The 13,603-nt window shown below is 44.2% G+C and overlaps 1 protein-coding gene across 1 annotated transcript; it reads right to left on the bottom strand.

The window, feature by feature from the left end:
* On the bottom strand, nucleotides 1-13,288 carry ZGLP1 (zinc finger GATA like protein 1). Its single transcript, XM_039328347.1, has 5 exons — nucleotides 13,000-13,288; nucleotides 10,607-11,212; nucleotides 3,455-3,543; nucleotides 2,737-2,830; nucleotides 1-2,288 (listed from the first exon to the last, which is right to left on the bottom strand). The coding sequence occupies exons 1-5, from the start codon at nucleotides 13,152-13,154 to the stop codon at nucleotides 2,153-2,155; spliced, it is 1,080 nt and encodes a 359-aa protein (XP_039184281.1). The 5' UTR covers nucleotides 13,155-13,288; the 3' UTR covers nucleotides 1-2,152.
* Nucleotides 13,289-13,603: the final 315 nt, after the last annotated feature.

Below are 13,603 nucleotides of genomic sequence, written 5' to 3'. Positions count from 1 at the left end.
AAATCACCTAAGACAGCGCCGCCATCACCCCCAACCTTTTGGGCACCAGGGACCAATTCTGTGGAGAGAGATTTTTCTGTGGACCAGAGGAGGCGTGGTTTCGCATGCTGCCTACATTACATGGATGGGGCTTCTCTTGTTTGCGTGGTCCGGTTCCTGGCATGCCATGGCTCAGGGTGGGAGGACCCCTGACCTAAGTCGATTACTTCAAGAAACATAATGTGGCAAGCAACACACTCCTCTTTGCAGTGTCGAAGCAGCAATATCCTTCAAAAGGTTCAGGCCAAATTCCCCTTAGAGGTATTTTCTGGTTCATTACTGTATTTGATGATTTACATCCCAAGTAGCATTCCCTCCTCTCATTTTTCCACACTGTGGAGAACCTATAAGTTGGGGTGAGAGACAGTGACTGACACAAATTCACCCAGTGAGCGTCCATGGCTGAAAGTGGACTTGAATACTTGAGTCTTCCAAGTACCACTTTAATATTTTAATTATTACAGCCACTGGTTTTTAATGTTCTCTGTTCATGCAAGTTTGTGCACAGACCTTTGCACTGGGACTTCCAGTGAAGAAAGCAATTGTCTATGAATGTATAATATGGTGTTCCTATAAAGCAGACATTTTACTACCAAGTATTGTTCTATCTTTCAACCTGAAAATATTGGGAGGAGTCTCAAGACTGAGGGTGACAGAGGGGTCTGTGAGGAAAGACCTTGACAATGAGTTGGGACATAGGAATATACTTTATCAGAGTTTGGAATTCACTTTCATGCTACTGAACTAATCAACCACATTTGGGAATTTCATATTTGTTCCTCAAACTGGAGATTCTAGGCCTCATTTATTTATTTATTTTAAAGGAAGGCTGACAGGTCTATGATTCCTGAGAGTTCTGGTGACTGAGCACATATTGAACTAGATAGGGCTGACCTTGACAAACTGATCTTTCTTCATTTGCAATAGGTAAAGCTGGGATTCAGATAATATATTTCCAGTTGTGATTAAAATTTTATAGTAGGGACTTCTATCAAGCATGGAGAGAAAGAAGAAAAATAAAGTGATGCATAATCTAGATGACACAGAGTTGTTCTGGATTCATCAAAACATGGCTAAGGGAGTGCTACGTATTTAGGGCACTAGTGTGGAGGAAAAATATATGGATAAGTAGATCAAATACATTTTTCCCTGGCTTTCTTCAGCTTATAATGTTATTCTGCCTAGCTAAGCAACTTTAGCTTCACTATAGCTTTCAGTGGATCTAAAAAAAAAAAAGGACTGATTTCTGGACATATAATTCTCTTTCGGCACAGAAAGAGAAGAGCCAAATTTATCCAGGAATGAAAAAAAAATGTTCAGCTGGGTTTGACATTTTGCATTTATATGTAAAAGTTACCTCCAGCTCTTAATACATTGTATTGCTATGAAAATCAGCTTTGATCTTGTCTCTCCCTTCATTTTCCTTTAAAAAAAAGTTAGCGACATTGGAGTGCAGAGGATTCAAATATATTTCTTTTTATCCATCTTCATGTTACAACAAAACTGAATAACTCTGGAGAGTTAGCATAACACACACAGACAGAGAGACACTATAATCTAAAATGGATTTATCTTTAGACAAATCTACAATTCATAATTTATCTCTAAACATGACACAATAACTTTTGAATATTGAAAATTGTTAATTTTTAAAAGAAATGCTTATGTTAGAAACTCCTATTTATGTTCTTAATTGCTGCAGGATGGAGAGCTGATTTATTTTTTACATAGAAATACAATTCAGTTAAAATGCCATAAACATGGATTTTTTAAAAAAAAATGTGTCACCAATCTCTTCCCAATAGAAAAGATTTTAAAGGGGAATTTAAAAGAGAATTTCATTATCCAGTTGCTAAAATTATGAATTAATTAGTTGGGACATTGAAAATTAGAAGGTCTTTTGTTTTTACGTAGATATTTATTTTAGCTGAATAGTGATAACTTATTACCAATCAAGTGATCTGTTATTAATTCGGATGAACTGATCTGTTTTTCAAATAATCAGATCAGAACCTAAACTAAATGTTGTAATACAGCCCACATTTCATAAATCAACCTCAAGTGAACACAACCTATTCTGAACAATCAAAGCTTTCCTTCTCCCCAGCTCTTTTTACCTTCTTCCAGGTTTCTGCTGGGCAGCTACCACACCCAACTTCCCTCCACAGTTGGAACAATGTGGGTAAGGTTTCCCACCATGCTTTGGAATACTCCAGCAGTGAAAACATCTTATTCTGTACTTTTTGTACCTGGGGGGGAGGGAGAGAAGAAGTTTAATAATAAAGTTTAAACATTAATAAGATTAATAAGTTTAATAAAAATGTCATTGGCCATTCTGTGTCTCTGTTCATTGACTGAGCTGAATTTTGTAAACTGTGACAAGCATCTTCCCATGCTGCTGTACTGTATCTCCTATTTGCGTGAAATAAAATGGAAATGTCTTGGGGAGTGCATGAAATATTTGTGGGATATAAGGAAAATATTTCCTATGAAAATAGGGCCAATAGGTATTAGGGATCCTTGGAACTATTTTCCAACATATTTCCAGAGCAGAATCTTAGTCAGTTTTCCTTTCTATGTTTTGTTGACCTTTAATAGATAAATCAGAAGCAGTTCTGTGCTTGGCCTGTTTTGTAGTAAATCCTAGACCTTATCAAGTGTCATTGTTGAACTATAATAGCATAGGATGCTAAATACCTAATGCCGCAAGCATTACACAGAGGGGTCCCATCTTCAGCATCTCTCCATAGTGGGGTTTTTCTTGTCTTGCAGGAAGCACAACGCTTATTTCCTTGAAAGCAAAAAGCAGTTAAGTAATCTATCTTCATAATTTAAATTTGCTGAAAACATGCCTTACAAATTTCTTCTAACTTGGACACTTTCAGTATTAGACCAATGGTGTTTAGATTTGGTTTGCGGGTTTTTTTGTTTGTTTGTTTTGTTTAGGGGTATTTTTAGTTGTTTTGAATTTTGGGGGAAAATCCTGGTGACTTGAAATATGTCATATGTGCTTATCACTGAAGTTTGTATAAAGAAAATTCAGAATGAGTGAACTTCAATAGGGTTAGTGTACATAATTTATATAATAATATCTATAAAGTTCAAATTGTCTCCCAATTTTATTTCAATAATCCTGCAAATATTTTGGTGAAGTGGTCTATTTTTTTATCATAAGGTGTTGAAATAAGGTTGACAACATCATAACTGTTACACAAATCACTTAGTGAGTTTGTTGCTAGGACAATTCTTAAACAGAGAGTTCTTGGCTCATAATTTAAGCTATTGCAAGATTTATACTAGATTATGATCCAACCTTTTCCTGAAAAAAAAAGATAAATCACATGCTTTTGTCTTTGACACTTTAAACATAACTAGTTAGTATTACAATTATTTACTGACAAAAGAATTAACATACTGTGTGCCGGGACGAATCCTTCCTCTTCCAAACTGCCAGTTTTGCACTCTTCTGCCAAAGGAACTCCACTTCTTTTCCTAGGTTTTCCACTGAGCACAGATTAGATATTTAGCATTTCAGGTATGCTTTGAAACAAAACGATTTCTTCAGTCACATGATTTAGCTTTATACTCTGATCTACACTGAAAATTAAATACAGGTAGTCCTTGACTTACGACTTTTTGTTTAGCAACCAAAGTTGCGACAGCAGAGGCCAAAGGATGGAACTGAAAAAAACATAATTAATCACAAACTCTTTATAAGGACAGTTTTTACTAAAAGATGTGACATGTGAATGAAGACTGCCGTTTGTGAGTAATACCTGGAAAAATTAAGTTCAAGACAGTATAACTAATCAATTTAATCAAAGCTATAAGAAACTACTCAAATCACACTTGATCCAAGATGTATGTATATACAAAAAGGATCTTACATCTGTTAAAGTATTTTCTACATTTACAGATCTATCCTACATATATCTATGCAACAACAACAACAAAAAAAAAGATTCTATGATTTGGAGTAATTGTTCCTGGATCAGTAAGAGTCAGGTTGAGCAGCTCAGCAAGTCTATATTTATCAAATTTCTATACCACCTATTACACTTGCATGCCTCTGGGTGGTTTACAAATAAAAATATTAATAACCTCTAACAAATAGTTCATAGGTACTGTAGTTTATGAATACAGTTCTGCAGGCATACCAAAAGAAAGTTGGGGCTTTAACAAGGTAGGAAAAGAATAAATGACAAAGTAAAAAAGTACAATTCCTCATATCTTATGTTCCTTGGGATTATCCTACTTCATCTAAATCACAGTGTGTTGCAAAACAAAAAGTATTAAAAAGTTGACAAAGGGAGAAAAGATTGCATTAGGAATAAAGAGTATAAGAGGGTTTTTCTTCTATAGAATTTACTCCCAAAATAAAATGTTCAATTGTGCTTCCCTTTATATATCAGGAACTACAGTATCTAAATTTCTAAAAGACACAAAGTCCTTTATCACTGAGACAAGTGTTCTGTTTCAGGAAAAGAGGCATTGAGACAAAGCAATGAGTTCCAACAGTCTCCTTTATTGCAACACCAACAGAACAGGTTTTAAAATGGTGCAGCCCCCTTTTATAGCCCCCTGCATAATACCTTGCTGGCCAATCATTGCAAAGGCTGGAAGCAGCCTTTCTTGTCCTGGGCATCCACATGGTCTGCCCGGGCCAATTGCTGCAGCCTGTGCCTGCCAGCCCAGGACATAACACCCCTCCCCCATTGGCTAAAATAATAAGGCGCACTTATTATTTTAAATACTCCAACACTCCATTACATTGCTTATGTTGCATCTATATATACACAACACTACAGTCTTGCTATCGCCATGCTCCCCACTCCCCTTGCGCAGCATTACTTAACCCAGACTACTAGGCCTGCCCATGAACTGACAAGGACCGTACATAGTCTTGTAAGTATTTGGGAGGACCTCTGGCCCGCCCTGATCTTCTCATGGCCGGTGTGTGTGCCTGTCCTGCCAGCTCGCCTGCCAGGCTAGGCAGACCAGGACTTTGTTGCCCCAAAGACCCAGGGGACCCACCCAGCTGCTGACTGGCTGGATCTGCTAAATCCAAGCCAGGGTTCCTGGGGGGGTAGAATTCCCCAAGTCCAGTGGTGGGGTGGAATTCCCCAAGTCCCCAATGGACTCCTTTTGGGAGCACTGTCCCTTCAGCCCCAGACCAGCAGCTGGCATGGCCTGAGTGCCAGAGGCCGGAGCTGCCTCCATAACGAACCCCCTTTCTGCGGACTCCCTGTTTGGAGCAATAGCTGAAGCCTGGGGATGTTGGAGAGACCGTGGTCCACAATCGTAATTGTGGTCCTCCTCCCTACCAAGAGCAGAGCTAGGAGCGGAAGAGTTGCTGGGAAGCCTCCAGCACAGTTGGTCAATGTGATGTCTGATCATACAACCATCATCCAAGGCCACTTTGTATGACAGCGTCCCAGAGACCTTGCATACCACTGCTGTGACCCAGAGATGTCCTGGTCCATAGTTCCTTGCCCAGACCAGATCTCCCACTTGTAGTCTCCTAGGTGCCCGTGGCTGTGACACCTGTGAAGCCACCCGGTCTGGGTGCAATCTGTCCAGTTTCGTGATGAGGCGGCAACCCCAGCAGAGTTCAGCTGGGCTCTTTCCAGTAGCTGTGCAAGGTGTGGTGTGGTGGCAAAGAAAAAAGTCCGCTAACCTGTGATGCCAGGTCCTGTGAGTGATCCTCTTTAAGGCATCCTTGGTTGTGCACACTATTCGTTCAGCCTGGCCGTTGGAAGCTGGATGGAATGGTGCAGATGTGGCATGCCGGATCATGTTGGCCTGGAGGAACGCTTTGAACTCAAAGCGTTGTGAATTGGGGCCTGTTGTCGGAGACAAGGACATCTGGAAGTCCATGTGCGGCGAAGATCCCTTTCAGCACCTGGATGGTCCTAGCAGTGGTAATGGAGGAGACTGGCATGACCTCTAGCCACTTGGAATGGCTGTCCACGAGAATTAAGAATTGCCCCTGAAAGGGCTCAGCGTAGCCGATATGGACCCTCGACCATGGGGTATGAGTCTCCTCCCACCTATGAACTGGGGCCTGGGGCATCTCCGGCCTTGACTGTTGATAAACAGTGCACCCGTGGACCTGGGCCTCGACATCTTTGTCGAGCCCAGGCCACCAAAGATGGCTGCACACTAACACCGTCATCCAGACTATTCCCGGATGTCCCTCATGCAGAGACTGCAGGACTCTAGTCCTCAATGAGGTTGGGATTACTACCCGGCTATCCCATAGGACACAGCCCTTGAAGATGGAAATCTTGTGCTTCCTCTGCCAGAAGCTCTGGAATTCTGAGCCTGGAGATGTGTCAGGCCATCCAGACAATGCCCAAGTCAGCACGCATGTTAGTGTGTGATCGGTGGCTGTTTCTGCAGCCACATCCCTAGCACTGAGGGGAGATTCAGGCAAGTCCTGAATAGACAGGATGAGATTGGCAGGTGCTGGATCTGCCTCTATCTGCTGTAATGGCAACCTGCTGAGACCATCTGCATTCTTTGCCTGGCTTGTGAACCAGTGTATGGTCATATGCAGACAGGAAGATAGACCACCTCAGCATTCATGGGGATATTATGTATGGGGTTTGTTTGTTTGTTGTGAACCCCTCAGCAGTGGCTTATGGTCTGTAAAGACCGTGAAGTGGCGGCCATATACGAAGTCATGGAACTTCTTTATGCCAGCCACTATGGCTAAGGCTTCCCTATCTATCTGTGCATAATTGCATTCAGCTGATGATAGGGTTCTACAGTAGTATGCTATTGGGACTTGTGTTCCATCAGCCTTCAAGTGACTTAATACAGCCCCAATCCCATAAGGGGACACATCACAGACGATGCACACTAGCAAGTTCTCACTGAAGTGCGCGAGGACTGCATTTGAAGAGAGCAAGGCCTTGACCTCTTTAAAGCTCTTTTCATGTGCTTGTGTCCACTGCCACGGGGACTGTTTGTCCAAGAGCCGATGTAACGGCTCAGCCATTGCAGCCTTGTGAGGAAGGAATGAGTGGTAAAAATTTAGCAGTCCCAGAAAGGCCTGAAGTTCGCCCTTGGATTTGGGACTTGGGGCCTGCTGAATTGCTTGCAGCTTGGATTCAGCAGGGTGGATGCCCTGAGCATCAATGCGGAATCCTAGAAACTCCATGGAGGTCACCCCAATCTTGCATTTGTCTTGCTTAAGCTTCAGCCACGCTTGGCGGAAACGTAGCAAAACAGCTCTCAGCCTTTTGGCTAAATTGTCAGCTGAGTCCCCAGCGATGAGGATATCGTCAAAGTACAGGCAAACGCAGGGATATTTCGGAGCGTTCGCTCCATTACACTCTGGAAGATGCCAGGGGTCACGTTTACTCCAAATTGCAATCTTTTTACCTTTAATGCCCCCCTGTGAGTCACTATAGTTTGGGCCTTGGCCATTTCCTCATCAACTGGCAATTGTTGATAGGCCTGAGCCAGGTCAAGCTTAGCAAAGATCTGGGCCCCCCTTGAGGGAGGCTAGAATGTGACTGACCACTGGTACTGGGTACGAATGCTGCTGCAGCGCTTTGTTAAGCATGCACTTGTAATCCGCACAGATTCGGACTTCACCATTGGCCTTCAGTGGCATAACTATGGGTGTTTCCCATGGACTACTGCCCACAGGCTCTAAGATACCCTGCTGAACCAGTTTATCCAGCTCTGCATCTATTTTACCCTTTAAGGCAAAGGGCACCCTGCATGGCTTGATTCTAATGGGGCTATGGCTGGGTCTAGCCTCAGAGAAATAGGAGGGCCTTTGTAGGAGCCAAGTTCTGAACTAAACACATCTGCAAACTCCTTGCAGACCCCAGCCAGGCCTGTTGTTTGCACTCTGTGTATTCCAATCACCTGAATTCCCAGGGCCTCAAACCAGTCGAGTCCAATGAGACTCGTACAGTCTCCCCCAACCACAACTATATCCAGTAGCCCCTCAAAATTCCTATGCTGCACCTTGAGTGTGGCCTCCCCCCTCAAGTTGACTCTGGAATTTTGGAAATCTGTGAGGATGAGGTTTGACGGCCTGAGTTTTACCCGTAGGCCGCTTCTGCTGCAGACCTTGTTAAATGTGTCTAAGGAGATGATCAATAAAGCATACCCAGTGTCCAGCTCCATTGACAAGGGGACCCCTTGCAACTTCACATTGATGTGAAGCTTCTTCCTAAGTGGCCTGTGGACCCCCATTCTAAAAACGCTCCTATGTGACACGCAGAAGCCCACCCTGTTCTGGCTGGGGACCTTGGTACCTTTCTGAGGCAATTCTTCTGGGTAACGTTCCTTCTGGCGACCCAAACAGATGAAGGCAATGTGGCCTTGCCTCCCACAGGACCTGCAGATGGCAGAACGAAAATGGCAGTCTGCGTGGCGATGGCAGCCTCCACACCTGATGCACTGGGGGATGATGCTGGCTGGGCCTTCCCTCCATGAGGCCTTCTCCCTGGAGTCTGATGCAGCCGGTCCACTTCCAATTCTGGATCCTGTTCGGATTCTTCGTGAGCAACCTCTTGATGGATGGTGGCTGGAACTTGAGGGGGCTTGGTGAGCCGCAAGGCCTTCACAGCTCTGCCTGCTGCTTCTTTGGCTGAAACTTCCCTCAGGGCATCTTGGAACATGAGGCCTTCCTTTGCGAAGAGCTTCTGCTGCAACTCCCGGCTTCGCAGGCCACAGACCAGCCCATCCCTCAGTCTCTCCTCCAAGTCTTTGAATTTGCAGGGCCTAGCTGCTTGTCACAAGGCCGCAACAAACTCTGCAGCAGACTCACCAGGCCTCTGGTCTCTCTGCTCAAACGCGTGTCACCAGGCAATCACTGAGAGCTTGGGTTCAAAATGCTCTCAAAGCAACCTCTTCAATTCTGTGTAGGTGATTGATTCCAGTGGTGCTGGGGTGACCAGATTCTCTGCAATCTTGAAGGTCTCTTACCCACACACACACAGCAGTGTGGCAGCTTTGAGGTCATCTTCACGAATTTGATTCATGTGGCGGTAGTTCTCTACCCGGGCCACGTACGAACTCCAGCGTTCTGGGTGAGCTGTGTCAATTCTGAAAGCCAGCCTATCTTTGCCATCGTTTCAGCCCAGGAACTTTGTCCATGCCTCTTGCTGCAAGGATTGAGAAGGGGCCCCCTTTTCTGAGCTCACCTCCAGCATCTCAGTGCTGGCAGGCTAAGTCAATCTCCACGAGCCACACTTCTCCGAGCTGCAAGCCCCCTTGTGGTGAGTCAGCTTGGCTTCTTAATCTGTTTGCCTTGCAGGCATCCCATCTTCGTCGCCAATGCTCTGTTTCAGGAAAAGAGGAATTGAGACAAAGCAACGAGTTCCAACAGTCTCCTTTATTGCAACACCAACAGAACAGGTTTTAAAATGGTGCGGCCCCCTTTTATAGCCCCCCTGCACAATACCTTGCTGGCCAATCATTGCAAAGGCTGGAAGCAGCCTTTCTTGTCCCGGGCATCCACATGGTCTGTCCGGGCCAATCGCTGCAGCCTGTGCCTGCTGGCCCAGGACATAACAATAAGAGTGACTACAAGCCAATAAAGCCTTTGGGTGGCTGGGAAGTAACTAACCTGAGTTTACAGCAGCAGTTTTGAGGTAGTTTCTCCACAGCAATACAGTATTAAACTTATATGCCACCCATAAGGCAAGTCTGGTTATAAATCTCTGAAAGTGCCATTCTGTATCTATTTCATAAATCATATGAAATGCTTGTCTAGCTGGAATTCCAGAAAGAAACTGCAGATTTTCATTTCCTGAATAATTTATAAGTGACCAAACTGACCTAACAAAAATAGAAAGGAACAGAAGGCAGACTGGCCAAGAGTTATAACTCTGTGGCAAAATTATCAACATGGTGCCTCACTATGTTAGGAATTGATATTGTCTCTTGTCATCTAGAAAACAAAACGCTATAGCTCATTCTACTGTGGGCAGCGTAGTGGGCACAATTTAATTCTGAAAACATATTAGGGACTCTCATAAAATGACTGCTATGGGAGGTGATAGAGGTAAGAACAAATTATATCCATAAAATGGCTTCCCTGGAAACATTGTCCCTGTAAACTATTTACCAGAATACTTCCATGCAACCCCTCTAGAATCCCCAGTTCTTGCATAATTTTTGATACTGCTGCTGCAGCTTACCTTGGTCCTTTTGTTAGGCAAGAAGTTACAGCCAATTATCATTTTTATTTTCCAAGAAAACTTATGAAATCCATGCATCATTTTTGAAAGTAAAAAATGATGCTGGAGACTGCACTGTGCCAGTGTTCCATTTATATTTATAGGTCTCCCTCTTGTAAGACAAAATGCAGCTTTTAGGAATTGAGACACTACACAAAAGAGGAAGTTTAAATCTTTGTGGAGTCTTTGACATTTTTTTCCAATCAGAACTGTTACTAATGGGACACAACATGCATATTACATGGTAGACAAGTTAATTAAAAGGAGAAATTAGTCCTAGGAACACCATAAAGTATTCCTGTAGCATATCTGGGAATTAGGAGCCACAGATTCACTGATATGTCGTACAGCAACTGTACCTGCTGAATTGGGGGTTAATGATAAGACGACAGCCCTCTGAAGAGCTTTGACACAGATACAATTTCATGTGGAGTGTCACCCCTTGGAAATTTGGGTCCAGAGCATCATAGCTCCTTCTGGGTTTAGGCTGTTTGCGGAAGACTCTCCTCCTGCCTCTTTGTGACTCAGAGAGTTGGGTCAGTCTGGTCTCTTCCACACAAGCTCGCCCCAGCAGGTGACTACTATGGTCTTTAGAGTGGGTAATGGGAGACCTCTTATGAGCAATTTCCCCAGCTTCTGGGGGCTTGACCTGATCTAGAGGTTCTGACTCAAGGCTGGAGCAATGGAGGCTGATGAGATTCAGAGCATCCGTGGGAGCAAAAGGCACTAGGGGAGAGGAGAAACAGTTGCACTGGAGTCCACGGACGCTGTGGAAACAGTTGCATTGGGGTCCACGGATGCTGTGGATGGAATGCATCCCTCGGCTTAGCTGCCATAGAGGCTTTCCTGGGTTACTGCTGATTGGCTCTGCTTGGGACAGCAGCTGGGTACTCTCCTGCAGGAAGCTGAGGGCTTTGCTATCTGGCATCTGAAGGCAACAAGCCATGTTGCTGAAAGGCTCAAACCTGCAGGTAAGAAGAGTAAGTAGAAAAGCATTGAGTGAACCAAGATGGTCATTTATGCTTATAAAAGGGTGGTGCACTTACTCCAAACTCTCCTTCTTCCACATGTATCAACTAAGGATTGCCCTACATAAATACTACCACTTTCACACTTATTTTGAAATTTACAGTTCTTTTTAAAACATTTTATTGAAGTTCCCATGAAAAAGTTATCTTAGGATAGTTTTTTAGAGGATTCTGTCCCAAATATTTCTGTAATAAGTCTCTATCACCACTGCATGCTAGTATAAATTCTATATGAGAGGCTCTCCTAGCATCCATCCAAATTTAGTTAAAAATAACATATCTAATTTCTTAAAGCTTTTTTTTAAAAAAAACCCTAAACCATGAATACATGTGAAAAAATTCACACTTTTTATTTGAAAAAATATCTGGAATTACCATGAGCATTTATCTATTTAATTATTTATTCTTTAGCCAGCATACACAACGAAAGGCCCTATAAATCTGTTGCAGCACTTAAACAATGCATTCAAACAACTGGCCAACAGTTTAATGTCAATGAGTTGAGTAGAAATATAGATGCTCTAAAATTTTATGATTTATGCCACTTATTTTTCAGACAAACATACTGCTCCAATGGATTTCAAAAGAAAAGACAATTAGTGATAATTAAATCTCAAGCATCCAAAAGCATGTTAGTGATCATGGCTTGTTAATAAGTTTGTTCAGCAATAAATTTCACAGACCGATTATAGGACTTTTTAGTCCACACGTTTGTGCCCTCTATCTTCAGAATACCACAGAACTGTTGTCTGCATATGAATTATTACAAAGATGATCCCTTTGGAAACAGCCCAAATAAATAAAGCTTTTTCCAAGTATCCTTTCATAATCCTTACTTTGTATATAATGATCCCATGATCATTCTAACCCTAATCGGTCGGTAGGTGGCGCACCTCCTGGCTCTCTCCTGCCCTGCGAACCCATCACTAGTAGCCTTGAAAATCGATGTACTGGACCAGGGATTGCTCTGCCTCAAGTATTCCGTCCTCTGAACAAGATTCCCCAAGTTTCCCTCGGCTCTCCAATCCCTAATACAGGACTTTTTCGGGACTGCTTTCCTGAAGCCCCTTTGCCATCTCAAGAGAGGCACCAATCATTGCCACGGCCCCTTTCCCCTCCACACGAAACTGAGGGGAGTTCCCCCTTTCCCCAACAGTCTTGCCCAGCAATTCCTCCTCCTGCTGTGGAGGCTGCCCTTTCCCATATCCAGGCCAGTTATTCCGAGGCGGCTGAACAAGAGCCGGGCCCACCTCCCCTCAAAGAAAACCCACCTAAAGTCTCCCGGCCCCTTCAGCTGCCCACACCTGCAAGGCCCCCGCGGGGAGTTCCCGCTTGCAAGTTCTTGACCAATAATAACCAACCCTGCCCGGGCTCGCGCCGCTTGCGGGGCTGGCCACCCAAGAGCTGATCCGGCTGGAGCGCGAAAGACGCAGCCCCTTTCTAGGCGGCACTGCGACCGTTTCGCTCTACAAGCCGAACCTAGACCGCCTCTTAATCGGCAATAAATCCCCACAGCCTTACGCCATAGAGTAAAGCCAATGAGCCGAGACCCTTTGCGCATTTACGCCTGAAGCGAGTCCCACTGCGTGTTAGCGAGGGTTACTCCTAAACTTCTCTTCCGTGGGCTTTAGTCCTAGGTCCAAAAAGCCAGTTCGATCTCGGATCTTCTTTGGGTGCGAACTGTGGCCCGGAGCAGGTTATGGATGTCAGTCAGAATGGCTCACCTGAATTCTCTAGCCGCGGCTGTTGCTGACCCGAAGTCCCCTGAAGCGGAGGCCGGATTGCAACTAGACTCGGACTCCAGGCAAGGTGGGCAGAGCAGTTCCTGCAGGACGGAAAAGTCCGGGGGTTGCCCTTCCAAGAAAAGCTCCCCCTCCATGACAGACAGTCCGGAGGGAGAACTTGACGCGGATCGCCTCCTTCAAAGGCGCAGGAGTCAACTTTTCAACGAAGGTGCTAAATTGGACACACCTGGGAGCACAGGGCCGGCAGCAGTAAAAGGAGATTCGGCTCGCCTCCCAACAACTACTTTTAGGCGACGTCGGTCAGAAGAGAAGAGCTCGAGATTGGAGCTTAGCTCAAAACGTTTACAAGGTCAAGTCTATCCACCAAATGTAGCCTGGACCCAAAATAGGATTTGTTACTGTATCTAAGTGCGGCCATCTTCTGTAGAGTAATAATATATTGGGTGCCTTGCTAGAGTCTGCCATGATTGATTTTCTTTTTTAAAAAACCGAGGAGGATGAATTTGAGAAGCTAATTAGGGTAAGAGGTTTCGTCTGGAGTTAAGTGGAACCTCCCTGTTCAGAGACTGTGTATCTTTGAAAA

Source organism: Crotalus tigris, unplaced genomic scaffold (genome assembly GCF_016545835.1).
Source record: "Crotalus tigris isolate CLP2741 ecotype Arizona unplaced genomic scaffold, ASM1654583v1 scf7180000024375.2447938, whole genome shotgun sequence".
NCBI lineage: Eukaryota > Metazoa > Chordata > Lepidosauria > Squamata > Viperidae > Crotalus > Crotalus tigris.
Note: the sequence above shows the minus strand (reverse complement) of the source record. Positions and strands in the feature narration are given on the sequence as shown.

Bases quoted from the DNA above. Each gene is read 5' to 3' on its own strand.
- ZGLP1 (XM_039328347.1), bottom strand. From the start codon at position 13,154: ATGGAGGGGGAGCTTTTCTTGGAAGGGCAACCCCCGGACTTTTCCGTC. The intron at 11,213-12,999 runs GTGAGCCATTCT...TCTTACCTGCAG, and splicing joins GCCGCGGCTAGAGAATTCAG to GTTTGAGCCTTTCAGCAACA. The intron at 3,544-10,606 runs GTACAGTTGCTG...ATCTGTGCTCAG, and splicing joins ATTAACCCCCAATTCAGCAG to TGGAAAACCTAGGAAAAGAA.